General features: G+C 46.2%; 1 protein-coding gene across 3 annotated transcripts in view; it reads right to left on the reverse strand.

Annotated features, from left to right (window-relative positions):
• The window catches only part of TP63 (tumor protein p63), a gene marked incomplete at its 5' end in the record, with an annotated part of 101,682 nt that extends 84,694 nt beyond the window's left edge, over positions 1–16,988 (reverse strand). For all 3 annotated transcript variants that reach the window (XM_082767283.1, XM_082767282.1, XM_082767287.1), the window contains one exon: positions 16,927–16,988. In XM_082767283.1, the coding sequence (XP_082623409.1) occupies positions 16,927–16,988 (62 nt within the window). The remainder of the gene's footprint in view (positions 1–16,926) is intronic.
• Positions 16,989–19,067: the final 2,079 nt, after the last annotated feature.

Genomic DNA, 19,067 nt, shown 5'->3' on the forward strand with positions numbered 1-19,067 from the left:
TAAGGAATCCCAAAGAGGGGGGAAAACACCTCCATTTTGTTCCTGAAACATGAGCTTTTCACCTAGAGCAGGGACTTTTGAGCAGCAGGTAAAGCACTTCAGTGGTGCACAATTCCCCTCTGCCCAGCTGTCTGTAGATTGCAGTACCTTAAATCATTTACTGACTTCACCTACACCTAGCCACTGCAGCAGAGGTCTTGGAGTAAAACAAATATTCTTGAAAAAAATCTGAAAAATTGCTGTATTTTAAAAAACAGAATAAAGTTCTACCACATCAGGATATGCCTGCTTCCCTACCACCTTTCACCTCCAATCATTTCTGAACCCACTCGGCTGATTTCTGCCAGATCTGCTAATTACCTTGGCCATTTTTATCCCCTTAAGCTCCCGCAAGCCTCACAGAAATAGGTGGGCCCAAGAGGAGCGGTGACGAAGCTGGAGCACTCGCGCCTTCCACAGCTGCACATTCTCATCCCACTGGCCCATTTCTAAATTGAAACACAGCAGCTTTTATGCCCGGGTCAAAATACTCAACGGCTGCAGGGACATGAGGGGGAATTTCTCGAATATATTTGCACTTGACAAAAAACTCTCAGTTCAGCTTAATTAAAGCATGGGTCAGGTGATCGCTTTTCCTCCTGCAAAGATGGGGGCACCCCACAAGATTTTCATATAAGGGTTGTTTCACCACAATGCTAGTAAACAGCAGTAGCCCCTGCCAGAGGAGCAGCTGTGACAGGAGCCAAGACTATAAATGGATTCCAAGGAGAATTAGACTAACATTTGTTTTGGCACATTTTGGTGCTGTTTAGCACAACAGTCTAAACAAATTGCAGGGAAGACCCTAACTTATTAAGCTGCCAAAATTAATAAAGTGTTTCAGATGGATGAATGAACAAACTACAGTTGTTCTTTTGCTCTACTTTTTTCCTGAAGCATCTATTACTGACGGCTGTCAGAGGAGCAATCTAGCTCTTTAGTGAATTTAAAAGGCCTCTCATGTTTTGAGAACGACTCGGGTCTGCAAAAAGCTGGGTTTTCCTCACTGCTGCTGCTCACAAACTGCACGTTGCCTGAAAAGGGCAGATAGCTTAAGAAAACTAACAGAAATCAAGTGGTTTCAGCCCCCAGATCACAGCTGAGCGTGCCTTAAAAATAGGTGAAAGTATCACTTCGGAGGTTGCTCATCTCTTTTTTTCCTCTTTTAAATAAAAACACCACCTTTTAAAACATCCAGGGGGGGAAAAAATATCAAAAGTACCAAAGCTAATAGCTCTATCTCCCTGATGTGAGCACATACCCACACTAAATGTGAATAAATAATCGCGAGTCCTCCGAGAGCAGCAGTTATCCCACAAAGTACCAGAAATTACTCCTTTCAGGCTTTCAGTCTGGTAAGGCACTTTCAGGAGTGCCATATAGAAACCCAGACAAACAGATCTAGCCTAAAGCCTGCTATATAAGCTGAGCAGCAGTGCTACAACAAGCTTTGGAGGAGAGCAACAGGACAGCTTGGCTTCAGGTGAAGACCCACAGCTGCTCTGCCACTTATCGCAAGTAGCCTTGACTTAAACACTAACAAACACTTTTTAGGAACTCATTCCCAAGGTACTGACAACAGCCAGCCACACCGGCTCACTATTACTTACACAGGAACCAATTTCACCAAAAAAATAAAGTTTTCATGAAAGACCGTCCTCAGAGACCTTCATTCTTCTGAAAATCCTCTGAGCAATGAGGTTGCTGCATGCCATGACATGTCCCAGGTCTGGTTCACAGCTGCACAAAGTCCTAGGTCACAAGAAGACCAAGCAACCAATTCAGCCCTGCCCCCTTTGCAGCAAAACAGAAGTTGCTTCTCACACACCTACCCCAACCTAGCACTCCCCACAGCACAGGAGAGGAGGGAGACACTAGCTACACAGGGTGATAGAGCCAGAAAGCTTCTTATTCTGCACCTCTGAACTTTCAGGGTGTTGTATCACACCACCAAAGGATACAGCTGATGTGTCCCTGTACTAAACCCAACTCTAGTCTTCTCTGGAGAAACATTTTCCAGCTGTGTCATTTTCATACCTGTACCCCAGCCAAGGTCCTAGCATACCATTTCTAAAAAAGCTCATCAGGTTTTACCTGATGGCCAACAGACACATTTCCCCATATCAAACAAAAGAAGCTCCCTGGTTAATGCTTTCACAGAAGCAAGATTTGAAACTCCTTCAACCCTCTCTGCATACAAGCTACACTGTTTCCTTCCCTGTGATGTTACCAAACTCTAAACTTGGTGTTATTTACCTTAAGGAACAGGCTTTAAGAGTCGAATAGCCTCTACCAGTTTACTAAAGTAAACAAATCTGATCTCCAACTACAAAAAAACAGCTGAAGACTGAGCAAGATCTATGCACAAATTTCACTACTCCAATTAATTGCCTTTCCCCACATCAGCAAGCCCTCAGCTTCAGTAAAATAATCCCTGAGTGCCTGAAGTTAATCACAAGAGAGCATGACTTTGCATTGTTTAAATTGCTCCTACCAGCTGCTGCCTTTTTTTTTTTAATTTTATGAACAGACACTTAAACAACACCCCTTTCACCCGCAGCCGCTCATACCAAAGCTCATCACAGGAGATAGTGCTGCTAAACACAGCCTGCTGTACCAAAACACTGACTGTGACAGGACAAAGCACCCTGGTAAGCCCTGTCAGGCCCGCCCTCTGCTTTAAATCCACAAACTATACACTTAATTCACTGCATTAACGGCTGAAATAGTCAGCAGGCAGCTTGCCACAAGCTATAAGCACACCAAGGTGGAACTGCAAAGGGATTTATAGCCCCCATTAAGCTGGGAGCTGAACAGGACATCACACTCATGAACCCTCTCCTTTAGAAGCCACCAAGGGCTCTTTAATTAAAAGAAATAGCAGTTTAAATCTTCTCTGAGAGACATAATCTCACCAAGAGCACAGGGTTTGCTGGCACCGTGCTGTGGCACTGCTCCTCAGCCACTAGCTCCCAGGGTAGCCTCCTGCTGAGGCCTAGCCCAGCCCTACCCTGCTTATCCTGCACGAGCTGAAGGAGTCACAGCCCAGACTCCAGGTGAAAGCACTTTGCCAGATTCACCCTGTTGATTTGAACATTGAACATTGTTGATTTGAAGATTGTTTCCCCACCAGAGTGGGGCTGCAGCCCAGCTGATGCAGTTTGCCATCACACTGAGGAGCAAGAACTCTGCAAACTGGCAGAGAAAGCAGCACTAGCTGTGCCCACACAGCAAGTAACACCAGAGCACCAAATAACACCAAATAACTCCCCTGGAATGTTAAGCTTTGCATTTAAAAAATAAAACAAAGTAAAACTAGCTAGCATAGCTTTTAGCTTTCATAAGCTTTAGTCCATCAACACTGCTGAGGGTCCCTGCTACCAAGCCTGGTAGAAACAGCACTGTTTGCTCAGCTCAGCACCCTTGAGCCAGGGGGGAAGCCAAAGGAAAAGAAGGCATTGCAGCTCCCACTATCTCATTCTAACCACATACTTCCTACTCTTTATCACCTTTTTCCCCTTCCCACGTTTACATCAAAAACATAAAGGAGAAGCAACAACACACAACAACAACAAATCTCTTTCTGCCCCAGAAAACAAAGACAGAAAAATGTTAAACTCAACTATTGCAATATAGCAGCGTTCCCCACCTAAACAGCTAACTTTCACTATGCATAACCTTTCTTAGAAAGGGCTAAAACCAAAACGTTAAGGCTTGACTTACCACTGGGACAAGGCAGGAGGTCCCGTAGAAAGTAAGACCTGGGTTTTATACAGAGCATGCCCAGACCCTCCTGCGTAGCCTCGACCTTAAAGGCAGATGTGTCCTGCTTTCTTCTTTCCTGTTTTTCTCCTGCTTTGTACAGGGTTAGACCTGATGCAGGGCACAACTTAGCACCCCTGTGGTGCATGCTGAGGACCCACAATCTCCTTACAAATATAAGGCTACCACAGCCAGGGGATAACATAGTTTTCTTCAGTTTCCCCTCCAAAACACACTCGGACGCTTCAATGCTCTCTAGACTACCCCCAAGGTTTAAAGTTAATTACATTGGGAAATCAGAGTAAGATATCTTAGTGAAATTTCTAGGTTGGCTTTCAGATCTGAGCACCTCCCATTTTCCTTAGTTTCCCTGGAGCTCAGCACCTCTGGCAAGTGTTTTTTTTTTTGAGTTTCTCTTTCCCCCCTGCAGTGTGCAAACTCTCATAAACTGTCAGCGTGGCTTATAGATTCTGAGCTTCATGGCTTCATACTGGTTCTCTGCATTATAAAACCACAGTGTGAAATCTTGTGGGAAGAAATCATTTGCAGTTGGGACAAATAGAATGATTTGGAGCTTTTTTATCGTCTACTGGCAAAGTAAAGAATAACTCTTTCTGCTTCTCCCCACCAAATGCCTCTCATGGGTGTACAGTTTTCTGTCACTGGGTCTGTAGTACTCAGTCAGTGGACAAAGCAGATGGGGCCAGAGAAGTCTGTCTTTGTAAGCTACAGATTTTTCTATTTGTTCACAATATATATTCCTCTAAAGGAGCTGAGGGCAGAGTACTTAGGAAACCTTGATGCAGAAAGAGCATCAAGTCTTATTAAGAAAGCACTTCCACAGTATACAAATGAACCAAAAGAATAATTAATAATGTCTAAATAATGATATCTAATGTGTCTCATTTTATTCATAGCTCTCAAAGTGCTCTACAAAGGAAGACAGAATAATTACTCCCATTTTACCTGTGGGAAAACTAAGGCACCAGGAGGTCATAGGATTACTCATGGTTACTCAGCAAGCCAGTCGTGCAGCCAGAAATACAGCCTTGGTCACCTCAGTGCCAGCCTGGTGCTGCACAGAAGGAACTGATGATTTGGGGTGTCTAGGCAGAGACATTGAAAAGACCCTCAATATCTTCAGGTACAGTACTTGCTGCACTTCCTAGAGCAACAAAGCGCCCAGACTTCATTTATCTTTAGGCACCAAAATGCTGATTCCCAGGAATGAATATTAGGGCTGCCAAAACGCTGTGACTTGCTTTACACCACGCTTGGAGTTCAGGGTACAAACAGGATCTAAATCCAGATGTCCAGGCTAAAACCTAACCTTTCTTCCTGTGTGCTTACAGCAGTTAACCACTGAACAGCCCCGAATTCATGCATATATTAATATATTAGCTCTCTATTGCCACGAGGTGTGGGCTTGGTAGGGAAGCAAGACACAGAGCAGAGCAGTCGGCAGCCTCAGATTGGCTCTAGCAATCCCAGTCCACGTGCTGGTCTCTGCCTTCTCCGGTTTCACATGGAAGGTCATCAAACAGAACAATAAACAAATGATTATAAATTCATGGGAACTATGCTTAGCTGCCTGGATCTTGCTATTACTTGGATGTGTAGTCTTAAAGCGGGGAGGGGGCTCTTTCTCGGACCTCACCGTTGAAAGTCGAGGAATTGGCAGCGCTCGTCCTGCCGGAATTCCCCCCGCTCTGCATTTTAACACTGCCGTGATTTGTAGACATCGCTACCTAATGAAGCGCACAGCTGTGCAAGAGGAGAAGGAAGCGGGGGTCTGGCAGCACGGGACAGGCGTGTGCCTGGCAGGCAGCGTCATCTGGAATTCCCCAGAGTGAGAAGCGTGCTCAGCCCCCCCGGTCACCCTTGCCTGGCCAAACACATGATGGAGAACTTCTGCAGCCAGCCGTGTTCCTTGCCATGATCAGAGGGAGCAAAAGCCCATAGGTAGACAGGGAGCCCACGAGAGGCTGAATCCCGTTGCAGCAGAGGCAGGTCCTGCTGAGCAGCAGGCATAAGCATTCATGCTCCTTTAGATTTCCAGCCCAGCTTTCAGATTTAGCTTTCTGCAATCTAGATCTCCAGCACTTTCTCTAAATCCTTCAGATTGTCCTCCCATATAACACTGTTCCTATGTGTCAATCCTATAAAGTAGTTCCAGATAAAGGGTGATGGATGCATGGGTTTGGAAGGGCAAATTTAAGGAATAACAAACACTGACACAGGATTAGTATTATTTCCTTTTTTTTTTTTTTTTTTTTTCCCCAGATCCCACATCTTTTGGATGTTTTCCAATCTGCAGTCTCACTGAGAAACATATAGACCACAGCATGGGTTATAGGAAAGGGCTGCCAGTAGAAAAGTGATCCAGCAACAGAGATGTGCAGTAGAAAACTGAGGAGGCTAACTGCCCAAAGGGTGAACCCCAGGCTCAGAAGCAGCCTCCAGCTTAGGAGATTTGGGGAGAATGTGAGTGGAACTAGGAGTGACAGTAGCAAAGGATTCTGTGACTCTGCTGGGGTCCTGGGGCCCTACAGCATCTATCAACGACAGCCTAGGGAGGACTGGAGCTTCTTCCTGTTCTCTAGGCAAATGATACCTGCATTGTACATACCCTGCTTCGGCTATGAGGTGTATGATATTTAGAGGAATTAAAGCAACTTTGTCTCAGAGGAATGCTAACTGCATCACTTCAAAGAAACAGCGTTCCAGTAGAGTCTGCTGTAAGCGCATCCCAGTTTCCCTGTGACTTAATTTTCTCTTTTGGGGATGTATGTGTGTGAGTGGAGCAGAAAGGGGGAGGAAGGATGGTTCGGCTTTCCGGTTGCTTTTTGCTCAAGCCTTCAGTGCGAGGACAAAACTGACCTATATCAAAGAAAGTGAAACTGCCTGCACGGAATGATCCTCCTCATTCACCATGCTGAAAAACACGAGGGGGATTTTCTCCCATTCATCATCTTCTTTCACTTAGAGTCATCTTGCGTTTGACTGTGCCCGCAGTGGATGCAACCTTCTCAGCTCCGCGGCGTCCCCTCAAAGCACGTTATATCACTGCAGCCCCAGCCCCATGCCAGCACCCCGCTCCAGCAGAACTCCCTGGGGAGAAAAGGGTGCTCCGAGCACCAACAGAGCCCTGCTGAGTGGCTCTCGGCCTGGGCACTGCACAGCCCACTGCAAACTGAAGCCAGACAGCCTCAGAACATCAGCAGCAACCCAGGAACCCACCGCCGCATCTGCTATCTACATCTTATCATTACCAGCCTGACAACAGTGACCGCTTCTACATGTCAGAGGTATTTCTTTGTCCTCAGGGCTTCAAGCAGCTAATTGCTCCACCAGCACCAGGCATCATCCCCTAACTGTCACAGCAAAGTACCCCTATTTCTTTTTCCTCCATCCATTAGCATCCTGTGAACTTTCCCAGACCTCTCTTATCTCCCACTCACCCTGGACACCCCCTTCTCCACCCTCAGCTTCTCACCCATCCTTGGAAACTACCTCCTCACCCGGCCGCGGACATTCCCTCCCCTCTGCTTGGCCCAGACACCCACTCCCTTTCTCAGCAGGGGCAGAGAGAGACAATGCTCTGGCCAAGGTGTAAGCCCTGCCACAGCACGTCCTCCACCATAAAAGACGTTTTCCTGCCTGCTGCTTGCTAGTATGGGATACAGAGCCCTCATAACCTCCAAAAAAAACCCCATGAGCCTGAGCAACCCACTTCAGGAAGCCCAGTGTTAGAGCACAAGGCTGGGGCTTGTGCCCGTCTTTGCCCTTCCATTTCAGAGCTACAGCAATGCCACCAGCTTTGCAAAGCACACAGGGTCCTCCTGGCAATCCGTACATCTCCAGGGAGACACTGTTCTGAGCCTTTCCCAACTTATATAGTAAAAGAAAATTTAAATCTCCGTCCACTTTTGAAAAGCACTGTAAAACCGATTAGGAAGCACTCACAATTGTATTATGTTGTAACTCACTTTTGCAGCCAGTCCTCACCCCAAGCCTATCTGCAGCGATGCTTAAAGGTGGTGCTCATCTGGAGAGGGAGCGGTGGGAGCTGCCGGGCGGAGGGGAGAGCTTTGCTGCACCGAGAAAGTCTCACAAGCGACAGGAGCGGAAAATCCAGGCCCAGCCCTCGAAATTCTGAGGTAATTTTAAGCCAAGTTTGAAAAGAAGAATTGCAAGGTAGACTTTACGGGGAAAGTGTTCAGAAACATATTCAAGTCCATTAAAAAAGAAAAAGAAGAAGAAAAAGAAGAAAGAAATCCCTTTGGCCTACAAAAAAAAAAAAAAAAAAAGTTTCACCTGCTCAGTTTTAGATACTGCTGTGCAGTACAAAGGGAGCCCCTGATTTCATCAGGCAGCTCATTTCTCGAGGTGAAGGAGGAGAAAGGAAAGCATTAAATGCCCATAGCAGCCCAAACCAGCCAACCCCATCCCTTCTGGTTATCCAGACCTCTGTAACACCAAGGATTAGTAACAGAAAACAAAACAACCCCAGGAACATGAGTGTGAGTTCACTTTTAAGATTACAGTCATGACAAAATACAGCTATTACAGGCCTTCATCACTGCACTGTAGTGATTTTAGGTATGGAAAAAGGAAAATTAAACAGTTCTGAAAAAAACTATGGTCAGAAACCTGAGACCTTCCTGAGGCTTTCTGAATCCAGTCCCCCCTTTGAGCTTTGCTTATCAGTATTTTCCTTCGAGCATTTACCTAATAATAATTTTTGCAGCAGCCTGTTGCTGTCCATTTTTTAACAAGGAGCTTGCTCTTAATATTTCCCACAGGAAACGAGGAGGCCTGGGTTTTCCCTCTTTAAACTATTGTCTGCTAAAATTTTGCAGTGCTGCGTGCAGCCAACATCTTTCAGGTTTCACTAGCCTACCTCCTCCACCACCTCCAGCACAGAGACCACAACACAGAGCCAGAAATCGCTGTATTTATTACGGATGGTAAAATAACTCAGCCAAGCGCATCAGAGCTTCAGAGAGGCAGCCAGGGTATCAGGAACAGGCTCTCACAAGATGCTCATGGCTCTGGAAGAGGCCAGAGCTTGGAATTAGCATCTCCTCCTAAGGGCTGAGCATGCACAGAGCAAGTGCCAACCACCAGCAGCACAGTGCCAAGCAGGCCTAAGAGAAAGCCCCCAGATGAAGGGTTTGCCACAAGCACGGCCAGTCCCCTGAGCCAGGGACGTGCACGGTGCCAGGGAGACATCTTTGGGTTCCTGAGCAGCTTGCTTGTCAGAACAATGAAAGTGAACAGAGCAACTGTTACAGTCAGTGCAGCCTTGCTTGAATTTTTTGATGTGTGCAGGAATCCAGTCCTCTCTCTGCCAGGGCCTTCCCAACAGCTCTTGGGGTTGGTTTGCCCAAGGGGGAGGCACTGGGCAGTCCAGCACGATGAGCAGCGGGTGCTGAGATGCTGCTGTCCCCAGCCACACAGGGCAGACAGTCCCCAAACCTGGCTGCCTTGAGGAGGGACTGGTGAGGGGACATCCCAGCAAGGGGACATCCCATGCAGGTTTCGATTCAGTCCCCCCATGGGGAGGGAGCAAAGCAAGAGAAATCCTGCAGCCCATGCTGGTTTTCAGCCCTGGGATTCCACACGTTTAGTCATACAAACATAATCAAAGAGGAGAGGGACAGCTTCCCAGGCTGCAAACATGAAATACGTGATTCTTGTTTAGGACAGGAGGGTCTCACAGACATCTACAGCAAAAGACTTGTGACATTTTGAGCATTCAGGCAAGACTCTCGGCTCCCTGCAGCACCTACTCTTCCGAAAGTCACCTTAGTCTTTGGTTACACAAACTCTTTTATTGATTAACCACACAGGGGACTTACAAAGCCTCTCAAGCTCTCCCAGGAAGGTTGAATTTTACAAAAATAAAGTAAATCATCACGATAATGCAGAAAGTCCCTAGAACTCTTTAAAAGCAGGAAACTGCAAAGAGCAACATCCTGTGGTTCAGTAAATAATTAAAATGCAAACCAGAAACACCAGCAAAACAGATGTTAGGTGCAGTCCTGCAAAGTGAATTTGGTTGAAGGTCTCACTTGTTACCTCACAGCCAGTCTGCTAAATCCAATGTACTTTAGATGATTAAAAAAAAAATAAAAATAATAATCTTCCATTCCCTACCCCTGCCACCACTGATGTTCCTACAGGAAAATGAGGTCTTCTGCTGAATATGATGCTGGCTGCATTTTTCAGCTTGTAGCAACTCTGTGGCAGGCCAGCTACTGCTAAGCCCTAGGAAAGAGAGAATCCTTCTCCCAAATATAGGAGCACTTGCAAAAACCTTATTCTATGTCACAAATTAGCTGCAAGACAGGGCAGATGAAGGACAAAGAAATAACAGATTATAGTCCTGGAAGACAAGGACAAGTAAACTGCCTATTGGAAATGCTGCTAGAGTGTGGGAACAATACCTGCCGTGCTCACGGAACCTTCACTTGTGCAACTATGCCTGGCATTAAGAAATTACAGGCTTGGCTCCCCATAATTTTATCAATACATTGCCACACCCAATGTGATTTATCATTTTTGCTTGTGATTATCTTAAAGCACTAGCTCCCAGAGTGCTGTGAGTACACCAGAATTCCCAGCTCCACCAACAACAGGAATAATGTTGCCAGCCTGCATGTTTCGAGAAGAAAAATTCAAAAATAAAAATGAATAAAGATGGAAGAAAATGTAAAGGATTTTTTTTTATAATATTATGTTTTTATTCTTGTGTTATCTGTCTACCTAATGCTCATGCTATCTCTCAGAGCTGCTGCTCACATTGCAAGCTTCTTTCCACGCATTGTTTCAGCATGCATCAACTTAGGGGCAGACCAACATGCTAAATAGGCATCTTTAACCTCCCCCCAACAAGGTTTCGTAAACAGAATTATTTTTGTGTTGTATAGAGCCTGTTGAACCCCTGATCGCTTACTGCAGGGTTTCCCCCTGCTCACTCTTTGGGGCAGCTGTTCCCTTTATAGCTCCATGCACTAACTGAATTCCCCTTGCTCATCTGCATCAGCGTTCATCGTGTCAGGCCACCTGTGGCATTCAAACACCTGATAGGAGTTGACTCAGCAGCAAATTCCCACAGGGTGATGGTCTGGTACGCCACGGGAAGTCATTGCAATCAGGCACCAAGAACACACGGGTAAGCCCTAGGAACAGGTACAGATGTTTTGTGAAGCTACACAAGCATGTGGGATGATATTACCTATCTATTAGCAGCAGATCTATTCAAACAGCACTCAGAAATTCATTAGAATGAAGCATTTTCCTTCTAATTATTTCAGTTTTGATCACAGGTTACAGCTCCTCAAAAAGTTAAAGAGAACAGAAGTGAAAATGTGTACGGCAGTGTAACTGCTGGCTCCCACCACAATGCCCGAGTTCCCATGGAGGTTTTCACAGAAGTGCACAACTAACTCAGAGCTCAGTTCCTTTTGAAGGCACCAAATAAATACCCAGGTTTCCTTCATTTCTTACTCCTTGATTATAAAATCCCTGTTTTATAAGAGGAGCTGTTGCAAGTCAGCTTGTATCAGGGAGCTACCACACAAATCAGCATGGAATTATATTTATAGCACGTACCACGAACACCCTAAACATCTCTAAACAGATGAGCTATTGAGAGCTTGTTTCTTTAATCTCTTCAGCTTTTTTTTTTTTTTGGAAGTTGAAGTTGAGCAAGATCCTATGAATTAGGTATTCTCTCCTCAAAGGAAAAATGACCACATGAAAGACTTCACACATTTTCCTTCCAGTCCTTTGAGAGATGGAAAAAACAGAAAACGGTCAATTTGGTTCTCCCTTAATCCTTTAAGCAGCACTAAAAGGACCTCCAAGCAGACAAATATATATATATATATATATATATATATATATATATATATATATTGTTGACACTCTGAAGAGCCTGTACTGCTTTGAAGAGGAAAAGAGAAAAGTTATGTCTCTGGCACTGACTGGGAAGGATCTGTGACAGCTTCAGCACAACGTGGTTTCTCTGACACAGAGCAAAGAGGTCTGGTCGGGACTAAATAGAGGAGGGCAGTCAGGGAAAAGCAGACTGCAAGGGCTTTGCTGGAAGAGAGAACTTAAGAGAAATGAAGTTAACATGCTGCCCTTGAGCTGTGTTTTGTAAATCTGCACACCACATGCTGTCCCCTCTTGCACCCCTGCTCCAGCCAGGGAACCCCCTTAGGATTTCTACCAGGGGTGAGAGCACAGCCATGAAGGTGACCACCACCTCCTGCACACAGGAGAGCATACCAAGGCCAAGAAAAAAGCCTCTCCCCAGCTCCCCTCCACTTTTCCCTCCTGTACAGAGCCAACCCTGCTCCTCCAGAAGTCACCGACCATGCCGAACACACCACGAGCTGCTCAGGACCATTTCTGGCCCCTCTCTGTGTCTTTGGAAAGTACCTGCTGCACCGCTGGCTGTTTCTGCAAAAAGACCTATGCGAAGCCACGTGGCTTCAGGCCTCTCTGCTAGTATGGCAAATCCGGGCTCCCATCGCAAAGGTGACAGCAGATTAGACTTGTCAACCCTGTCATGCCTGGAATTAGGTTATTTTATTCAGCACCACACAGTAAGAGGAAAGAGGAAAAGCACTTGGTTACCTAAATGCAAGCGCTCTGCGGAGCTCTGCATACAAGATGAACCCCTCCTGCAAGATATTAACCTGTTACAGCTTAAACACCTCTCTGCCCCAGTAACCCCAGCTAATACCCAAAGGAAAGGATTGCTGCTGACACCAGCACTGATTCACGGCTGTGAAGGGACGCAGCTGCTCACCGCTGCCTGGGATCAGGAGGGGCAGCTTGCTGGTATTGCTTGAGCGTGCCCCCTTCCAACCCAAAGGGAGGAAACCTGCTGTTTAATTACTAATCATTAATGACAGGAGAGCATTGCCTATCAGCACTGATGAGAGGTAGAGAGTTTTTCACATTTATGCTGCATTGCAAGCGTTAACATTGGCGAGGCTCCTATCTGATAATTGACATCTGTTTGCCAGCCCTGTCTGATAGGTGTGGGAACTGAAGAAGAAAGGTGAAGTGACACGTGCAAGGCTCCTGATGAAAGATCCCTTTTGAACCCAGGAGTTCTGGCCCTGCTCACCAAAATCTGTCTGGATACAGCACCCAGCAGACAATGCTGCTGTGCCCTTCACTTCCTTCCGTGCCCAACTAATTTCTGACAGTTTCCCTCATTCTCTTCTACCAGATTTTCTACATAATCAGTTGCTTGTTTTCTCCTTTGCTTGATTGTTGTGTTCTTTTTGATTTATTTATTTATTCTTAGCAATTCCTCAGCCAAAACCCAGAGCCATGCCTCAGACATCCAGTTTCCCGCATGGCCCCGTTATTAGTGAGATTTGGGAGGCTGGGCTCACATCGCGCTGAGAACACAAAACCAGAAATGAAAGAGGAAAGAGCAGTTAGTGCAAGGGGCCTTTCATTCAGAAGGGAGGAGCGAGCCACAGCAAATGCCTTCAAAACACTGGCAACCCGAAATTAGCCTGGGCGCGGGGAGGGGGCGAGCAGGGCAGGCAGGACCCCGTGCAGAGCACGAGCAGATGCATTCCCCACAGCCCCAAAAGGAGGGGGCTCCTGGGCAAAGCACAGCCTAATGACCATTATTTCCAAGAACACAAGTAACTTATCTGTAAACATCACTCCCCCAACCAGGCATTAGCTGGAAGGAAAAAAAAAAAAGAAAAGAAAAAAAAAGGAAAGAAAAGAAAAAAAAAAATCAGCTTTGGAGAGCGAAACTAATTACACAGCTCTCAACAGCTGGACTTTGATCATAATTACAGTGCCGTCTTCTTGCATTAGCGTCTTTCAACTGCAGCTAGGTGGGCACTTCTTGGAAGGTGGAAATCCCGCCCGTTTCACATCAGTTGTTTTATGACTCAGAGCTAGCCTGGGTTTTCTGCAGCAAAGGATGAGCTTTGGCTCCCACGTTACTATCCGAACAACAATTCATGGGGTCAGGCTTCAGTACAGGTGCCTCTGTCCTTACAGCATCTCCTTCCCAGGGTCAGGAGTCAGAGCACTGAGCCTGCTCTATCACCGATTTCAGGCATTTCATGTCAATCCCTTTATAAGGGAAACAAGCAGAAAAACTTTGAGGTTTTTGTCTGATTCTCTTGCTGCTCAGTTTTAGCATCTTGTAGATCTTTCTGCTTAAAGGCAGAGCTGAGTCTGGATGTACCTTTCCAAGCTCACCCCAGGCAGCCACGTGCTGTGTCTGCATCCCTCATTTCTGCACGGGGTTGTACGTCCTTGCGGTGCCCCATACCCCTGTGCTCCCTGGGTGCAGCTCCAGCACCAAACCCCAGCGGGGCGCATACAGGAGGAGATTGCTTGTCCCATGTCCCAGTCAAGCTGTCTGTCATTTTGCGTGATGCAGGGAATGTTTTTGTTTTGATAAACATTTGCAAAGAAATAAATAGCCTAGAGAGAGAGGGGGCAGAAACTGCTGAGAGTGGGACTGGGGTTGCCTAAACCCTAAGGGTCAGTGCTGCCAGTCCAGGCACCCAATCCTTTTTCTCATCTATGGCACTGCATTACTGCACTGCTTGGATGCAGTGCGGTGAAACAACAGGCAGTAAGCATGTGAGCATTATAATGCCACATCAGTGAACCCTTCTGAACGTGAACTGGGTTCATCTCTTGACAAAGGAAATGTTTCAGCTGGCTCCCAACCCATCTGCCTGCCAAACACCCCCAAAGTGAAGGGATTCATAGACGAAGCAATGGTAGGGGATAAGTCTAAGTCACACTTCTTTCCCCTCCACCCCGTCCCATGGCTGCTGGAGGAGTCAGCCTGGGACACATAACCCAGAGCCACCTCCACCATGGAAGGAAGCCCATGCAACCAGCAGGGTCGGACAGGAACAGGGCACAGACCTACAGGGATGTCAGCACGACCACCCTTCCTCCCTTTTTAACAGGGTTTCAAACACTTCTCACAACTGCTATTTTGCCAGCACGCCTCAGCTCAGTGTTATAGGTTTGCTGTTTGTGTTGTTATTACATATAATTTTAAGGAAAGATATATTCATGCAGCCAGAATTGCAAAGAAGCACATCAGTATTAGCTAAATAAAGCACTTTGACCACATCAAAGCAAAAATGTTTCAAACTGTAAAATAAATGCAATTATGAAACTGTTTAATTTTGTTAAATCAGTCAGAAGAATGTCACCCAGCGTATCATGAAAGATATCCAACTGACAGAGCTTAAAGCACAAAGTGTGAATGTCCTCACACCGAGAAAATTATTTCAGGGAGCAACTTCCAGCTGATTTTGACCACGCAGAGCATGGCCGCTAATATCTGGACAAATGCCACTCTCAGTTCATGAAAACAGACATGCATAACAGCTGAGACATGTTGTTACTCTAAGCCAGATCTTGATCAGGTTTTATGACTGAGGGGTGTCACAAACTTTATCTGTCCCAAGCTGTCCCGAGGCTTCCCACAGCACAATGGTCACTCACAGAAACCCCTCATGCTGCTAAGGAGCTGCATTTCTAGAGAAAGGCCTGATTTGCTGGAGGGTACAGACTGAAAGGTGAGAAAAACCCATTCCAATAGTTCTATAAAGGACAGCCAAGGGAATTTTATTCTTTAATTCCTGCTCCCGATGGGATTTTTGCCTGAGCCGCAATGCCAATTCTACAAACCCATTCTTTGACACAGGATGGGATGGATGGGATGGAGTTCAGAGCATCTGGAAAGCTGTCCCAGAGCTCAGGTACCCTTGCTAGTGCATCTCTGAGCTTTCCAGTGTTTAAATAATATATAAAAGACCCCACTGCTCCAATCCCCAATCTGCCCTCCTGGATGGGCGCTGCTCCAGCATTGCTCTCCTCCTGGCCACATGCAGCTCCCGGGTGGGTTTGGGAGAGCAGTGCGTGGCCTCACAGCCCCGTGTTCGTGTTGTGGAAGGTCTCGCCGGGGAAACCAATACCCCCGGCCCCGTTCCACATTCCTCCACTGCGGCAGCACAGCCAAGGACCGCGTGCTATGTCCCATCTCCCCTCCTCTCCTTCGCCGCCACCGGCCCCGAGGAGCGCCGAGCAGGGTGGCACCGAGCGCCTGCACGTTAAGGGGGAAAAACAACAACACTGCGACAAGTCATAATAGCAGGGGAGGAAAAAAAAAAGTAGAGATCAGAGTGGCCGAGCCCTCTCTTCAGCAGACGGCTATGCAACACATGCACGGTGCAGAGGATGAGTTAACAGTTAACCCTTCTGTGGATTGAATGCTGTGGTGAGACCCCAGGCAGGGCTTTTGCAAAGCACAGCCAGAAAGTAGCCTTAAAGCAGCTTGACAAGCGACTGCACTCGGAGGATTTCACCTCTCTGAACTTTACGACTGGAAAAATACCATCTACATGTCATTTACATGCTTAAATATAGTAGCTCCTATTGGGAGAAACAAACAAACCGACAATGTGATATGGTGATACCTCATGCGGACATGCTCTTTTATCTGCTGGAAAGTTATAAAACACAGCTTAACAACAAAGCTAAAATAAGAGTGGTTGTCAGGCTCTATATTGGCTGTTAAACAGAGTGAAAAAATATTCTTTGAGAAGCGCTTTCTCTTAGGAGATGTTTTTTCTTCTCTGCATCTTTTAAATGATTTATTTATCCTTTAAATTCCCAAATCTCAGAGCTTAATAATTAAGCTTATATTTTTTCCATGAGCTTTTCATTTAAAGAAACAAATAAACACACTATAGAAAGCAAAAGCAACTCCTGCATGTCGCAAAGCACTGAGTAACCTTCACCTCGAAAATACAGGGAAAAGATACTATCAGCTTTCACGTTATTTATCATATATTTTTTCCTCTAACGCCAGAGAGGAAAAGGCTGATATCTTAAGCGGATGCCTATAATTAAACAGTAACCTGTTAGAAAGCCAAAAATAATAATAAGCTCCACTGAGCATGAAGAGAGCAGCACATTTTTTCCGCGTGCAGCCCAGCTGCCGCCGGACGATAGCAGGAAAGTTAACAATTACACAAGACACCGAGATCAAACCTGCGATAGGAGGGGGTTACGTCACGCTCAGGGACTCACCGCTGGATGCAGGGATCGGCGTAGTACTGCAGGGTGGTGAAAGGTGCCGCTTCAAAATTCATTTCCTTCCAGCCCCTCTTAGGGTCCGAACCAAAAAAAAATAATAAATAAATAGATATAAAGTCAGCCGGCTAAAAGCAATAAGGTCAAGTGGTACACGAGATACAACTTTAGAGATTTATTTTGCACTTGCAGATGGGTGGGATCTCCCGGGGACGTGGCCAATGGGATTCATCAAGTGACCCGAGCATCACCACCAGTCCCTCCTCGCCAGCTGGGCATCTTCTGCGGGGATATTTTCCCCTCCTCTCAACATCCTTAATAAACTTGGGAGTACGTCGGCCACACTTGTTGTTGGGAGCTCATCTGGGGCATCTCTGAACTTCTGATCTCGCCGGTCATTGGTCGCCTTCCTGCCTGACTTCACGGTTTAATTTTGGCAGCTCTTGCGATTTTGCAAACTTCTGTGGCCGATGGTCATCCTCCTCTCCAGATGGCCGGAGTTTCCTCTGCTGGGTGCAGCACCCGCACCAGATTTTGTCGTGCTTTAAAAGCTTTCCTGGTCAGCTCTGTGGCTAATACCTGCGTAACGCTGCCTGGGGAAATTTTCTTTTTCAGTCTCTCTCTTGTCACAGTTCAAACTGTCTGTTGTGGTCATAGTTTCAAAAGCTGAATGACAAAATATGGGGAAATTCCTCATTTAAATTTAACTCTGAACTTTTGCTCTTCTTCCTCCCCTTCCTGCCTCCCCTATCCCTCAAACATCTGATGTAATTGGTAATGTTTTGCTCTGCATCTTTTCACTGAGAGCTGAGGTATTTGTGTTAGTGTTCTTAAAATAATATAAATGTTTTTCACATGAAAAATTACAATACTTTCAAAGATCCTGAGAAGCAAGAAATAAAGAAAATAAGCATGGTGTCTTTTTCAAGCCACTGAAGCCTAAAGAAACATGAGCAAAATTAAGTCCACTAAACCAGACTACCAAAGGTGAAAGGAAAATCAGATCTTCCTGAAGAAAACTGCAAGTAAAGAAGGGAATCTTTAATTCCCCCCACCATTTTTTATTTATTTTTTCTGTAATGACACAGATAATCATTCAGGAAAGCAACCTGCTTTATTCCCCTGTTTTTCCCCCTCCACAGCTCGTCCAAATAGTACAGGCTGTAAACCTATCCTGGTTTTGTGGTTTTGGAGAATGAATGAAATATGAATCAGGAGCTAAATTAAAATGGATTCCAGCAGGAAAAAATAGCACGCATATATCTATGCACCAACGGGGCCACGTCTTTAAGCAGACACGTATGTTTGTGCATGGGGAGAGGGGAGGGTGCTGCCCGATAGCTCACCTACTGTGCATCTTTTGTGCTGATGTCAGCACAAATGCCAACCTCCCGAGCAAAAGTCAGAAGCCCTCTGAGAGGGCAGTGATTGCCTTGTATTTTTCCCCTTGTGCTCTTTCCTCGTAGGAAATTTTGGTTCGAAGAATGTCATGTGGAAACATTTTCTTTGCTGCCTGTGCCAGGGTGGCAGGGAGCTATTTCGGACTTGACATTCTCCACCCACACTCAGCCTGATAGCTCCTAACATCTGTGAATTGTGAATCCCGTAAACTCGCAGGGCTGATCCCTGCCCAAGTCCGAGCAACTTTCATTATGACAAGTGGCACTTGCCAAGGCAGAGAGGCTGGAGATGAAGGCTGTGTTTATTAACGGAAGTTAAGGATTTCCTTGCTGCTGGATGCTGCTTCTGCCTGACCCGGAATAAGCACACAGAGCAGGCAAATCTTGGGTCCATGTTCCCCTGGCTCTAGGACTCAGCTTCAATCTGCACTCCCAGGGATGTGTATGGATAATCAGCCTGGCTGGGAGGCAGCAGGCTGGGCTCAGACCCTTACTACAACCCATGTGGGAGCATCACTGAGACCCCATGGTTGTGCCCATGGACAGACCAGAAGCCTGTTGGATTTCTTCTAGCATGGCCCTCTGGGGTCTAGCTCCACACAAGTGGTTTTATGCAAGCCATCATGAGTGCACTGATTCTGAAAGAGTTGGCATTTCCTGCTCGATTTCAGCCTAGAAGGCAAAAGTCTCATGAAAAGGAAATGCTGCATGAAAATGGTGGTTCTTGAGGACTCCTGT

This window comes from Aythya marila, assembly GCF_965140915.1.
Source record: "Aythya marila genome assembly, chromosome: 9".
Lineage (NCBI taxonomy): Eukaryota > Metazoa > Chordata > Aves > Anseriformes > Anatidae > Aythya > Aythya marila.